Source organism: Stylophora pistillata, chromosome 1 (assembly GCF_964205215.1).
Source record: "Stylophora pistillata chromosome 1, jaStyPist1.2, whole genome shotgun sequence".
NCBI classification, from domain to species: Eukaryota; Metazoa; Cnidaria; class Anthozoa; order Scleractinia; family Pocilloporidae; genus Stylophora; species Stylophora pistillata.
The window spans coordinates 55,384,420-55,399,430 of record NC_142519.1 but is presented as its reverse complement, the minus strand read 5'-3'; the positions used below and the strand labels follow the sequence as shown (position 1 = coordinate 55,399,430).

The 15,011-nt window shown below is 39.6% G+C and overlaps 2 protein-coding genes across 3 annotated transcripts; both read right to left on the bottom strand.

The window, feature by feature from the left end:
• Positions 1-10: 10 nt before the first annotated feature.
• On the bottom strand, positions 11-7,988 carry LOC111337046 (counting factor 60). The gene is made up of 9 exons (XM_022943267.2): positions 7,766-7,988; positions 6,291-6,433; positions 4,356-4,526; positions 4,073-4,092; positions 3,810-3,928; positions 2,795-2,925; positions 1,723-1,925; positions 1,227-1,296; positions 11-777 (listed from the first exon to the last, which is right to left on the bottom strand). Exons 1-9 carry the CDS (start codon positions 7,939-7,941, stop codon positions 470-472), a joined length of 1,341 nt encoding a protein of 446 aa, XP_022799002.2. The 5' UTR covers positions 7,942-7,988; the 3' UTR covers positions 11-469.
• A 2,625-nt stretch (positions 7,989-10,613) lies between these two features.
• Positions 10,614-14,417, bottom strand: LOC111337032 (homeobox protein EMX2). Of its 2 annotated transcripts, none has more exons than XM_088763569.1 (2): positions 13,248-14,417; positions 10,614-11,821 (listed from the first exon to the last, which is right to left on the bottom strand). In XM_088763569.1, the coding sequence occupies exons 1-2, from the start codon at positions 13,540-13,542 to the stop codon at positions 11,439-11,441; spliced, it is 678 nt and encodes a 225-aa protein (XP_088619695.1). In that variant the 5' UTR covers positions 13,543-14,417; the 3' UTR covers positions 10,614-11,438. The 2 variants fall into 2 exon arrangements, with proteins under 2 accessions (XP_088619695.1, XP_022798990.2); XM_022943255.2 differs by having other exon boundaries at positions 10,614-11,824; positions 13,248-14,400.
• Between the last annotated feature and the right edge of the window lie 594 nt (positions 14,418-15,011).

The following is a 15,011-nucleotide window of genomic DNA, read 5'->3' as shown; positions in this document are numbered from 1 at the left end:
CTGAAAAAGCTATTAAGAAGTTTTTCCATTGTATTTTAATTCTGTTTGATTGTTTGATAGCTTTATCGTTAATTAATTGAACATCCTCGGGCGGTCCGAAGCATTTCTATTTGTAACACTTACCAAACACAAACAATTTAAAGTTACTTAGGAAAAAAAATTAACCACGAGTCAAAGCATCTCAAACGACACCGAACGAAATTATTTTTCACGAACTTCTCGCTGTAAGTGAATCTTCACATTTTGAACTAAGAATTTTGTCTATTGATTCACTGAAAAAAGCTTAGCTTTCCTCTAGATTGAAATGCGATAAATTCCCACTCAGTATTACTGAAAAATCTCGGAAAAAATTGAACAAAATTGGCGTGCACAATCACGTAGAACCATAAGGGAAACAGGAAACCGAGTGTTAGGGCGTGGCCCTCTTCTCGATTCACTACTTGTTAGGACGTAGTCGTGTTTGATTCCTTTAAAAGAAAACTTTAGCTGACCCAAAACGCGGTGGGCTTGGCATATTCCATAGCTTCGGATTGGTCACTTTGCAATCTGTATCCGGGTGTTGAGGTATAATGGCCCGGATGTACTCACTGAACTGAGCCAGCGGACATGGAGACCTGCGGCAGTACGGGATAACACGTTCTTGCCCTTGGTAGAGCAGCCTCACGGCATAATCCGTGTCTTTTGAACTAGTAGTTTCCAGTAACTCCAACTGAATCATGGAGGCGTATGGGCTCCAATTGCCGTCGCTTGCGTTGAAGGCTGTCATGAAGGGCATAACTGAAGGAGATGAACACCATTAGAACCGACTGTTACCCGAGCAATCGAACGTAACCCGAGTCTCCCGAACAGTCTCCCGAACAGTCTCCCGAACAGTTTCCCGGAGGAGATGCACTGACTTGACTCTAACCCCTTGAATCTGATCCTCGCATGACTTTTTTTCGTGCCTCCGAACCGAACGTAAGCCGGGAGCTCGCCACAGCATCGAAATCATTCGACCGTGATACGATCTCAGCCCGATGATGTCAACACCGCGAAGGAACCCTCGTCTTCAAATAACACCATAGAATGAGCCGAAGACCCGATCTCTTTCGAACTTTTCTGGAACCGTACACCCCGCAATTCAATCAGTTCAAATGTACCTCCTTCCGAGCCGAGGAAATTTTTCTCCTCAACTACTTCACATATTACAATTTTGTTTTTTCTTGCACGAAATAAGTCTACTATACCTGTATAGTCGTGGCCAGAGTAAAGATAAAACTTTCTAGCTTTACTTTCTTCCAGAGCTTCTTGCATCGCCTAACGAACAATAAAGTTTTGCTTAGATATATTACAGTGTTCTGTGCACAGTGCTCTTAACTTGAGTGGTCCGAGTTTAAGTACTGGTCGTTTGGTTTATGTTGTCTTCTTAAGCAAAAAACGCAACATTGCACCGGGTTATCACCCAATACTATTCATGTATTCCACCAAATTATCAGGAAGAACTACTGTGACATTAAAATAAATCATATTACCAGGAATGGGCGAAAAGACTTCTCTTCAGGGCGAAACGACTTCCCTTCCTGGAGAAAAGACTTCCATTCCGGACGAAACAAATTCCCTTCAGGGCGAGATCACCCAAGGGCGAAACATGAGCAGCTTCTCTTCTAAACGAGCGGCTACCTTAATTCTAACTACAAGGCAGCAAAGGCTTCCTCTTCACAAATTCCCGACACGCTCCCTTACCATCCAAATCTCGCTGATCAGAAATCCAATGCCAACTTTGGCGTGGTCCTGTATTGTAGGATATTCAAAGGTGGCATACCACATGTACTCCACTTCACTGGCAACGCGCTCCACAAGGTCTGACGATACAGTGGGTGGGATAGGGAACCCGTGACAAATGTGGACAAAAAGGCAGTCTGCAATGTGGTTCAAACCCTCTGGGGCTGTAAAGAAGAAAAGAAACAAAAAGCATGTCAAGAAGAAAAGAAACAAAAAGCATGTCAAGAAGAAAAGAAACAAAAAGCATATCAAGAAGATAGTGTCCACACTCGAGCCGGAGCTGGACTTCCCATCGAAATTAACCTTGAGCCGACGACTCAGACAGCAAACTTCCGTCAAAAGGACTATTTATTAATATACCAAGCCCTGGCCTTCAAGCACCTTTCTCAGACCCCTCAATTTCACTGGTATACAGCTTTAAATTAAACTTTTAACTATAATTTTCGGGAGTTTTCGTCCGTGATCCGGTTCGCACTGTCCGCACTCAACTTCCAGTATATCAGATTCAAAAATCAAGCAGTTATTCAAGTTTAAGAAATGGAGAGCTTGGGGAGCAAACCCGGAAAAAGTGGGGGGGAATTACTTAGGTCAATTCTTGCTGGGTATGTGCCAGTCTCCTAGAACACCAACCCCATCTTTTCCCTTTTGGGCAAATGAAATTTTCGCCATCCAAACTCAATCACTTTCTGTTAGTGCATCTAGCGAAAATAGCGTTTGAAGTTAATATTTACTTCACCCCAAAATGTGCGATACCATTCTGGTAAAAAGACCCAAGCCCATCTATTAAAGTCAACCCAGTCGTGAAAACGCCACCCCATCCTCGGAAGTACCCCCCCCCTCCCCGGAGCAAATTAAAGAGGAATTAAAATCTGTGTTCTGTATGAATTCACCATGGAAGACCGTGTTGATTCAGTTGGAGCTAACTTGTTTTCCCCCTAAAGGTGAAGTAAAAAAGAGTGCAAACCCAAAGGGTGTGGCCTGGCTTATGGGAAAAATCTTCACTATATAACATGCTGAATCATTTTAAACTTACTCAGTTTGTACGTGAGACCAAGTGCCTTCTCAACTTCGGCCAGTAGAGGTTCAGTTTTTTCATTGTAATGCTGTTTCCATGATTCAGATGCAAAGAATTCTTTCTGATATTGATTTAACTTGGGGCAAAGACTGAAAGGGCAAACAATTCTAGTAAGCTTCAAGGGTGGTGTAATTCAGTGTTCCAACCCTACAACGAAATCTGTAAAAACCCAGGTAGACTACACATGGCACAAGGGAAAGACTACAAAGGGAACATGGTGAGCGGGGTGGGTTAAATACAGAAAAACCCAGCAAGGAGAAATATCATTTCACTCATTGTCCAGTTCAGCTGAAAACAACATTCCCACTTGACTCTGAGAATGCACATTCAATATCCAAATGAATAAAGGCTGACAGTTTCAAAAGAAACTGTTTGGGGCTGCGTCGGTGGGGGTAACGAAATAATTTGGATATGTCAACAAAGTTGAAATGGTTAATTGGCCACCGTAACGATTACAAAAGCTGACGTTTTGAGCGTTAGCCCTTCGTCGGAGCGAAACGTCAGCTTTTGTAATCGTTACGGTGGCCAATTTACCATTTCAACTTTGTTGATATATCCAAAACATATTCAATATCACCCACACCAGTCTCTTTCATTCCATGATCCCCATCAAAAGAGACCACATCCTGAGAAAAACAACTTTTATTCATTACAGCATTCCATATAAGGACCACACCCTTCCCCTCACCCTAAGACCATGCAATCAGCTTAACTCCCACAAGTGATTGACATGTAACTTCTCCCTAAAATAATCATACATAATCCATCAAAGAGGAAGTGAGAATACACGTACTCAACCTTATTAGGTAGAAATTATTATTTTGATCTGACTACAAATTCTTGTAACCAATTCACAAGGGAATGTGGAGCAGTTAGAGGAGAGAATTAACCAGCAGATCTTGGAAATTAAAAAGTTAAAAGAACTGTTGTGTAATGAATCAATTCTTTTTTTAATCACTTGTACACCACTCACTTGGGATTTGGTTCCATATCATCAAAATCTTTGTCCATCACATTAATGTCTACCACTTGAGATTTCCCTGACGATGGAGCTGAGGGTGGAAACATACCTAAAGCCAGAGCTTGAGCAGACTGTGGAGAAAATATATTTCCTTAATTAAGCTCATGTTTTAACCATTTTATGCTCTAAAGTGACTAGCATCTTATTTCTTCTTGCAATATCAACATCAATCAAACATTAAGGTCACAAATATCGACTAATAATATAGAACTGACCTGTCTTGTTCTTGACATATCTGTAAAAATTGTTGAAAAAAGAAACGAAAAATCAACATGAAAAAGAAGTGTACAGCAACAGAATTTCTTGCTTTCTCCAGTAAACATTGATACTTTACAAACACATTTCAAGGCTTCTAAATCTCAGACAACTGTACCCTATGTCACAGCATAAAAAGCCATGTTAGCTGAACCTCTTATTTATCTGCCTTTGACCTTCCCAAAATTTTTTTTTAATCAAAAACAAAACTGCAATAATTAAAACTACTTTTCAAATACCCACCATCTGTTCGGAAAAACACTTCATGACTGGAGTAGTTGGGGGAAAGGAACCCAGTGTCAACGTACACTTGGCGCAAATTCCGTCCATTGACTTCCTCCTGTTTGTATCCTTTAAAAGTGAGATGACCCAAGCCACAGTCACCTTTCATGTCATTCCGACCAGGCATGTAAACTGAAAGGAATTGAAAAAACATACATCAAAATATTATCATTTCTTCAAGGACTTCTTTTTCTTTTGGTCATTTACAGGAAAAAAAACTCTTTTCTGAACATGGGAACCTTCCATTCAAAATGAAATAACTTTGACTGCTCAGTTTTGAGCATAAATAAAGTTTAAGCCTAGAATTTTTTCCATATTTTAACAATGAAATAATTTCTTAAAAATTACTGCCTCCCAGTAAACTCATTGGATAGAGTGCTGGACTGTTGTTCAGGAGGTCGAGGGTTTAAGCCCCAGCCAGACCAACACTCAATGTCTTAAAATAATTGAGAAGAATGTGCTACCTTTCTATAACATCAAGAAATGGTTAGATATTCTAGTCTTCTTGGATAGGGACAACTAAATGGAGGTCCCGTCTCCTGCAGGGTTAGGGGTAGGAGACGTTAATTTCCCACACACGAGATTACTGTGTGATGGATGTCCTCCCCTGCGGTGGGATGGGTGGGTTTCCACATTTGCATTTAAACGAGCTATTGCTCATATGCGATATGCGGTTAAATAAAATTACTTACTTAAATAAAATTACTTGCTTACTTAGTTACATGCATTAATAATGCCTGTTTTAAATGAATATTGCATAAACTTTAATGTATAAAAAATAAATCGCCATGCTCATTTCTGGGAGGTTGGAAATTAACCCTTAGACCCCTGCGGTAGACCAGAATCTAATTTCTCCTTACAACACCACCCTAGATTCTCACATCAACCTTTTCACTACCAAGATCTCATTAGTGATTCTCATGACCATCTATTATACAATTCTTTTGATGTTAGTTTGGAGAATTTGGTATTGGATCAACTGATAATCCCCTGATTTTCTTTTTTTTTTCTTATTTTCATTACTTGTCTGCTTGATAGTGTATTGATATTGTAAGGAGAAATTCTGTCTTGATCACTCATAGGAGTGAGAGGGTTAAGGTCATGAGAACAAAGGAAATGTTCATTAACAAAAGAAACTCTTGATTATAAAGGAAAATTCCTTACTTGACAAGGGAATTCCACATTAAATTGCACACGAAAACCGATATCGCACGAATCGCTTCGCGATTCGTGCGATATTGGTTTTCAAGTGCAATTTAATGCGGAATTCACGAGTGAAGTAATGGATTTTCCTTGAATCACACAACTGAATAAAAATGAGAAAATAAAGGAAACAGCAATACTTAAAATTGTTTTGTTTACGTAGATGCAAAACAATATCACTTAGCCTCGTTTTCAACTTGCAATTCCATGCTAAATACCTTGCTTCGTTAACCAATCAGAATGTGAGATTTTACTCAATGATGCGATTCTGAGATAAATTCTCTTTGTTGCCACTTTACAAAATATATAGTAAACTTTATTGAGAATATGCATACTCGAGGCTGTGCTTAAGACAAATTGAAGAGAGCCCAGTGCTCAGTACTGTGAAATCCAGGGTGCCCAGCATATACTTTTTATGAAAAAACTAAGATTCCTGGGTTGCCCAAGAACAAATGTAAGGTGCCAGGGGCCACCAGGCGCTGCTAGACCACAGCCCTGATACTAATGTTAGACGTCTGTCAATTGTTAGCGAGCAATGAAAAATAACATTGAATTTACATTCCCAGACATACCCAACAAACTTTTTGATTTAGCAGAAAAAAAGTGCAGTGAAAGTTGATCACCTTGGAAAAATGTGGAATTGAAACATGAATTACATTCAAATTAAAAACAAGAAATAGCTTTAGCATCTACCATCTCTGTATATCCTGTCCACTGTTATATCATGGATATCATGTTTGATGACGGGCAGAGAAGCAGATGTCAACAGGCAGTCCCACACGGCTGTGTCATTAGCCCAACAGGGAGCAGCATTCGCTCTTGTCCTGTCCCCATGTCTGTGGTAAAAAAAAAGATTATAGAACTCAAAAATACTGGATAAATCAACCTTCAAAAACATTTAAAAAAAAAAAAACCCAAAAGATTAAAATCAACACTGAAGAGAGGGGTAAAGGAGAGGGGGGGGGGGGCAGATCTTGTGCATATTTCACAGACATGAAAAAGTAGAAATAATGCATCACAAATAATCAATTAAACAACTTTAAGGCTCAAAAAATGGAAAAAGTGTAGTCAGGAGATGTCACGAATTTTATGGAAATTGGTTGCCTCTGACAGAAATAACAACAGTCAGAGGCAACCAATTTCCAAACAACTTCAAGGCTCACATATTGCAAAACCAAAAAATTCACAGTTCATGGGTTTTAATTTCATATTTTCACTGGTCATGAAATTTAAAAAACTTGGTCCTGTAACATGCAATGACACCTTTCTCCACTTCACTGAAAAATTCCTTAAGTAAACCATTCCCAGCCCCTTGAAAAACAAGCGTTAGAATCCACCTAATATTAATTTAACTGACAGGAGTGCTATGTGAGCATTTTCAGGACCTCACATGCCAGTCACAGCCAGGAAAACTAGGTGGCCTAGAATACTCTTTTCATTACCGTTATATGCAACAGACCTTTCCTAAACAATAGGTTTTGCAACATAAATTTGACGCATGCACTAAAATCAGGGCAACTTAGTTACATCAAACCCAAAAGGATAACAATGAATTTTGAAGAAATGTTACTGTGATATAGAAACTATATTTTGAATCTAAGTTCTGTCGAGTTCATTGCTTCAGCCGACGACATTTTGTCGCCAGGACTGTCTCAAAAACGAACATCGACTTGCAAAATCTATTTTTAGATCCTGAGGAAATGGTTCTCAACATAAAAAAATAAATAAAAGACACATCGCACAGCAAATGAATCAGCCTTCTACGGAAAGATTTCCTCATTATTCCCATGCTATTTAAAAGCATCCAAGAACTGTATGCAAATTAAAGTCTGGGACTGTGCAGGAATCTTGCCCCTTCTTATTGCAAATTTTGTGACAAACATAGCAATTAAGTTAAAGCGAAAGAATTCAAGCTTGTATGTGAGTCTTCAAAAGTGAACCGATAATGATCGGTAAGGAAATTAAAGATGTTAAAGGAAAATTTTCCCGTTCAGCGGGACACTTGGAGAAGCAAAACACGCACTTTTAAAAACGTATGTTCCAAATTCAAATTTTGAAAAAAATTAGGGACCGGAGGAAAAAGCTTAATGCAAATCTTGTGAAAGATTTGAAAAATTAGGGGAAGGAAAAAAAATGTTTGTACCCGTTTGTGAAGTTTATAAACTCACCTGATAATCACGTGTACTTGTTTGAGGGTATATTCTTCTCCATTGTCTCCCCTTTGCAGTGGGATGTATTTATAAGAATCATTTCCACAATATGGTAAAGTTGCCCAACTTAGAGCGCAATGGCTAAAGAAACAGCAAAATGCCAAGAAAACTCTCGCAGCTGAATTCGCAGCCATGTTTCACCATCTTCCCTTGCGTGACTCTCCTTTCTCTGCTTAGGGTGTAGAAGAATGGGGCGAGTAAGAGTAAGTTATTGCCCAGTCTCTCGGGCTCTTGAGATTACATGGCCAAACTTGTTTAGGTGTTACCGGAGACGCTACTGTACAATCATTTTGAGATGTTTTTCATCTATTGTAATATCAGAGCAAGAGCTGAAAAAAAAATATGACATCTTCGGATCTAGTGGGCATAATTTTTTGATTCTCTCTCTTCAAAGAAAACATTTTTCCTCTAAGTCTTCATGATGCCCCGATCACACTTTTACGACATTACTCCAAGGTAAAACTTTATTTTTTTCACGTACCATCCTGAGATGAGTGTGAGATGTTTATCGTCTTCTTTAGTAATCCGAAACAAACAATAACTAGCATTGGGAAACAGTGTGATCACGTGCTAATTCCGAGTAACAATGGAAGCGATTCGAATTGAAGAAGTCGTCACCAACTGTTGAATGACCGAAGATGTTCCGAAACAAACAAGAGCCGAGAGCGAAGAATATCGGGTAAAACTCGACAGACTGTTGTAGGCTAAGAGGTTGTTCGTATTCTCTTGCTGCTCATGTTGTCTCACCATGTCTGCAGTATTTTTTTTGCTTTGATATACCGCTGTAGTCACTCTGAGTTGGCTCTACGACCCTTAAATCGAAAAGCGTCTGACCCGTAGAGCGCGCTCGAGCGTGGTTACAAGAGGTTACAAGTAGTCTCGTTCCCATACCTTCCACGGCCAAACGGTCGTAAGCACAGTTGCACGGTAGGATCCGGGCACGAGATTAGGTTACAGGGTGTAGCTTTTAATTGCGTCTCTGATGTAACATCTTTTTTGAACGTTCCACAAAATTATGATTATCACCTCAAGCCTTTTTCCTACAAGAAACATAGCATAGCAGTAGAAGATTGTTTGCTTTGGACAAAATTTGATGAAAACTCTTCAAGAGTGGTCCTTGAAGCGATCCAAGGATTTTTTATTGCTCTCATTGTCTTGCAAATGTTAACGAAATTTGTTTATTCAAAACGACATCAAAACAGTTAGCTGGACAAAATCCTTTCTCCCTCAAACGACACTCGTGTAGAGTGTCCTGTTAACTTTGTAGTCATCTCTGTAAAACAGGATAAATTAAGTTTACCGTACTTCAACACGCAAAGAATTATTATCTGCGTTACAACTTGCACACGCTGTCAAATCTTTTGACCTCATGCCTTCGGTTATTTTCAGAGCTATGAGAAAATCCTAAAATGGGGTATTTTTCTCACAGCGAAAAAGTGGAACTATTTGTGCGACGTAGATTTCGAGCTTACTAAGCATAACATAACATTAATTGACCAAATTAGGCTCTCTTTTCAAACTTTTGCCCATAACAGGCCGGCGATGATTCAGTTAAGGAAACGCTCTTGTAAAATACCAAACAACTGCATATTGATTAAATAAAAGTGGGCGGTTTTCTTATCTGCAAGTTCCTTTTAAAAGGGCGCAGAAATCATTGAAACATGATGGATGCATAGAAGCTCTTTGGCGGTGAGTGTTGGGTAGATTTGTCCATCACTGATTTCTTGCAAAAAAGAGTCATGATGTTTGGAAAGTCAAAACTTGGTGTAAAAATTGGAAGTAGATCAAAACGTTGACTGAAATAACAGAATAAAACTAAACGCAAAAGCAGCCGAGCTTCGTTTACAAATAAAAAACAGATATCTCTCCCGCTAATACAGTGGTTAATATTCTTGCAGTCACTCATGCCGATCTGTCATGTCGGAAATTGTTTCATTCTAGATAACCTTCTTTGGATCGTGGAGATAAGGCCGTAATGTTATCCTTTAGTTTAAGGACTCCTGGATTAGAAGACTTATCGTGTTGTTGCATGCGGCCTGGTGCTCGTGGGCTGAGAAAATTTGCCGAGACAAATATGTAGGTGTGTCTAGAGAGCATAGCTTGGATAAACTTCGGTAAAAATGCAAGGGAGAATTGTTCGTGTACGGGTTTATTTTCCACTTTTGAGTGGTAGGAAACAGACTCTCAGGTGGAGGACAGTGAAATGGAATGTGCTAGAAAACGCAATGGAATATGAACAAGGATACTGATTGGCAAAAGAATATATATATATTACATGGCCACATTCCCTAGATATTTAGATCACTATCGGCTTTGAGTTCATCGGGGGCAAGTCAGCTCTAGAGATAAAAACTTTGAAATCTTAAATATTCGTCATATGTTTACAATAAGGATAATGAAAATTTGTTTCCCTGGTCGAATACAGCTGTAATATCGATCTAAACAAAGTTCAATTCGTGTTGTTTCGCTTGAGAGTTTCTCGATTTTTGCAAAGAGACAGCAATTGCTTTGGAGATAGTTCCAAAAGCTGTGTGTTAACTGGCGAAAATATAGCGGCCGACAAGCCACAAAAAAGTAATTGGAGATAAAATAAACAAATATGTTTCGATTTATTACCTGTTAGCAACACCGAGAGAAATTTTCTGGCTGGCAAATTGAACTGATTATTTTGACGTGACTGAGTCCTAATAATGGCAAAGACTTACCCACCGAGTTTTTCACAAACACGTTGGGGAACGCCCCAACAAAATCCACCGGTAGATTTAAATGTATGTATACTTATTGCGAAGAAAAAAAAAGATATACAGTAGCTAATGAATTGTCTTGTAAACTTCTTTATTTGTGGAATAAACATTTATGTTATAAATAACATGGAAATTGCGGTTTAACCGAGATCACGCAAATCCAATGACTCTTGAGAAGCATTTCCCGCGCGCAAAGCTGCGGTGAACGCATCATTGGTTTTGGGTTTTGAATCTAACTACAGAATACCTTTGAAATATGTACAATTGGCACATAAGCATAGATTTACCAAGTTTTTAAGACCCCTTGAGGGAAGCGCTTATGAGAGATTGTAATTGTCGTTGTTCAATCGCCCTCACTAACCCGTGATACGGACATTTATTGAACTATATAATTAGTTATCATTAGAGCATATTATCCGGGAAGTCCATTCGAAGTACAAGCTGTTTCTAAGGACTATCGCATCAGTGAAACCAGTGTTAATCTTTTCACCTTAAAAAGTCGTTAATAACTCCAAAGACTTTGACATTTCTTGAAAACATTAGAGGCCTATATGGTCATTACGAAAGTTGTTACAGATGTTCTAGAGCGTGAGTCAGCTAATCGGCCTATATAGCTTCCTCTAGTTGATTTAGTGCCCAATAAACTCTTCTATCTAACACTAAGAAAATATATACACTGAAGAGAGAGAGGAAGTAGTGTACTTCAATTTGGCACAAAACAATATGCTCAGAAAATAGTAGTATCGCAGTCAGTGGTCAGCGTTCCGAATGGATGGAAAAGACATTAGCGCGGCGCTACCAACCTCTTTGGTATTAAATTAATTTTCCTTCTAGCCTTCAGCGCGTTTCTGCTTATCTTGTAAATTGCTCCAAAGAACAAATTGATTCTAATTATGCTTTCTAGAGGTATTATCGTAATCGCTGGGGAAAAGCGTGTCCGTTTCGGGTCCAAAATGTCGTGTCGTTATTTGCCATTTTCGCACATGATGTTCCCCTTTGCGCTTTTTGCTTTTCCCCAGCTTCTCGAGTTCTTCGTCTCGCTTGAATTTTATTCTTCGGTTCTGGAACCAAACTTTGACCTGCGCCTCAGACAAGTCCAATTCTTTGGCGATTCTCTGTCGTTCTTCTCCGACGATGTAATGATTACCTACGAAGCGTTTTTCCAGTCGTTTGAGTTGCTCTGCCGAGAAAGTTGTTCGTGCCCGTTTCTTCTTTGGTGGATACAAACCTGATTCATCCATGTCGGCATATTCAGGATAAGAATAAAAGTCTCCTTTTGAAGAAAACAAAAGATAAAAATACGGTTGTTAAAAGAGAGAGGGTATCAGAGTTTTCGTTGAAACTATTTTTTATTAGTTTGCGTTACGCAAGTATCCACATTCCACTGAAATGAAATTTAATTTAGTTCGTGCGGTGCGTTTCTCATCATTTACGTGTATATTTTTTTCCTTTTGGTACTCTAAAGTTAAGCGCTGTCTTATCTCAAGCCAGGAAACAAGTTGTTTATTTACCTCTTCCGGTCAGGAATTATTCTACAAATTCGTTTGTTGCGTTTCGTGAAGGCAGATTGATAAAATTGCAAAACTCCTACACTAACAAAAGTTTGAACCGCATGGAAAATTACATGTTGTCGAGAAAACTACTGAAACGCTTGTTTTCTGTTTTACTGCCAGGCAACTTCATCGCAGAGCAGATCCATGCTAATAATTGCCCTTGGTTGTTAAAAGAAAATGGAATTCATCAAAAGAGTAGATATATTCTTGGGCTATTTCTGATCTGTTTGAGACCCACATCGGCGACAAGTTAAATCTGTGTCCCATTTTGTAAACTAGTTCAAATTATGAAACTGTAAGTGAGCCGTATAATTGGTAAGGAGGAAGATATCCCTTGATATTAAGGAATACAGACCGAAGATTTCGTGTCTGATAACCTGATAAAACATGATCCGAAAATCGGTTTTCGATGTCGACCCTCTCTAAACAAATTTTAGTTTTCGATCTTCTCAGCTTAATATTGTTTTGAAGGGTAGTAAAGTGACTTCATTTCATTTCTTTTCACGATAATTGCTCAATTCGAAAGCTTGCTACTTTGATGAAGTTATCAATCAGTTTTTTAACGATTCAATTCTTGCGCACGCTGGCGAGATTCAACAGCCGGCTATCACTGTTTAAATATTCAATCTAGCAATTCCTGTTTGACGCTAGTTTACGGTTGTCTTGTCGGCCATGTCGCCAGCGGCTCACTAACGTATACATCAATAGCAGGGTTTATTGGAGGTTAAACGAATCCTTTTGCTGTCCTACGATCGCAAGATAGCCGCGACAGCCGATTCGCTTGCGAGTGCTGATGTGGCTACTGAAATTTGTGCTCAAATACTATGTTACGCTGCGCGTGCCATTTCTAACGGCTAATTTACACCAGTAGTGTTTGACTAGGGGTGTCCTAAGTGTGAATCGAAAATAAACAAACAGACTGCTTGGGCTATGCAAATACACTAAGAAGTTTTAAAAACACATAAATAAAAAATACGACAACTATTAACGAGCATTTCGAGTTCGAATGAATTGATAAGTTCTTAAAGCACGTCAAATGAAACCAAGATGTCTCTCTGAGCCGTGCGTTTGATCAACTCAAAACAGGTTTTCTCGACACGCGCTCGTTCGTAATCGAGTAGAAAAGCACAACGTTGTTTTTACCTGGGCGAGGGTGTCCGAGGTACGGCAGATTCTGTCTCTGATGCCAGGAAGGCATCCATGGAAGAGGCAAGCTTTGGTTGTTGGGCATATCAGGCATATAGCTCGGGTAGTTCATCTCGTTGGAGTACAGGACCTCTTGCAAGACTCGCGCAGACGGGACGAGTGAGTTGGACGCATGGGGTTGACACATCGAGAACGGTGGCCTTGGAGAACTTGTGTTCATCCCGTAGTTTGGCTCTTCAAATCGCGGCGGAACCAGCGTGGGAATGCTCATTCCGTGGTTTGTTTGCAGCATAATCTTGAACAGTTCCACTACAAATACTATATACCGACGTCAATATAAAGGAACTGCAGTTCTGTTTTGTTGCAGATGCACTGTGATGAATCCTGTGGATCTCCTGATGTATCGATAATTTCTGGCTTTTAGCTCCTTATCTTGACCATCACTCGGTCTGGAGTGCATTTAAGTCCAAGGGGGTTTTTACAGAGAGAGAAAGCACCGCATTGGATGATCAGATCCTCACGTCCTGCAATGTGTCATCGTCATGTCTTGATGAACGAGGCATAAAGTTGCTGCTCAAGATGTGTTGTTCCGCGGCTTGAAAACTTAATTAGCAGATCGCATTTCGTCTCGCATGGTGTGGCGTGGCAGCATCTGAAGGCCTACATAATTGCAGTTAAGAGATAAGATAAGACAGCGCTCTTTGTTTCCCTTCATCTACGACAGTTTGCTTAGGGATTTAATCGGCAAAGATATTAGACAAGTGTTTATTTTTCGCGGTCGTGGGAAAGCGGTAGGATGCTGTTACTTCGTATGCCGAAGCGTGCGAAATAGTTCAACACGTAAGAGCATGATAACTACTGCTAAACGAGTGTCACGCGTTTGATCAGACCACCAACTTAGAGTTGAAAATTGGAAAGCCGAGAAAACTATAAACCAGATCGACATTTGCTTGCGTTATTTTTTTTACAACCAAACCAAAATCACCGGCTTCTTAAAGAATCTTCTCGTCTTTTCAAGGGTCAACAAGCAGTTTAGAGTCATTTAAGTCAAGAAATCGGCTCAAAGCCAATCTCATTTCATGCCATCTTGTCGTTCGTGATACGTTCGGTAAGTACTGACAGACCTGTATATCCAATCCTATTTCGAGATCGAGACGACTCAAGTCGATGGTTATCGAAAACTGCTCGACTCCTTTGCACAACATCTTTCAACGTCTTTCCGCCTTCATTCTCCCTGATCGATTTTGACCGCAACAAATCGCTTTGGGGAAAAATGCACCACTTCTGTCGGCCAGTCTCAAGAGTTTTAAACCGCTAGTGATAAATGGCCAGCTCTGAAACGGAAATCGTTCGACTACGGTTTGTTCAGAAATTATTTGGCAGTCTAATAAATCGTGGCTGTCGGTTTTGCACAGAGGAAATTGGTGTCTATTTTATCTTTTGTTAATGGATCAACGTTGAAAAGTTACGTCTGATTCCCTGACCACACTAATGTGTTTTTAAAAGTGTATGTTTTCGTCTCCAGAAAAGTGATGCAAAATGTTTTCACCCACACAAGCGTTTTCCTTGTGCTGTCAACTGTCCACAAATTTTGGACCGTTTAGCGTTTTGATTTGAAAATTAATACAAGCTGAAGCATTTTTGTATGACATTTTCGCAAAAGGCCGGCAAAAAGCATGTGAAAGCGACTGTATGTTCTTAAAATCATAAGCTTTCAGCTCAGTGTCCCGGCCACAAAGCAAACGGAGTGTTTTTGAAACG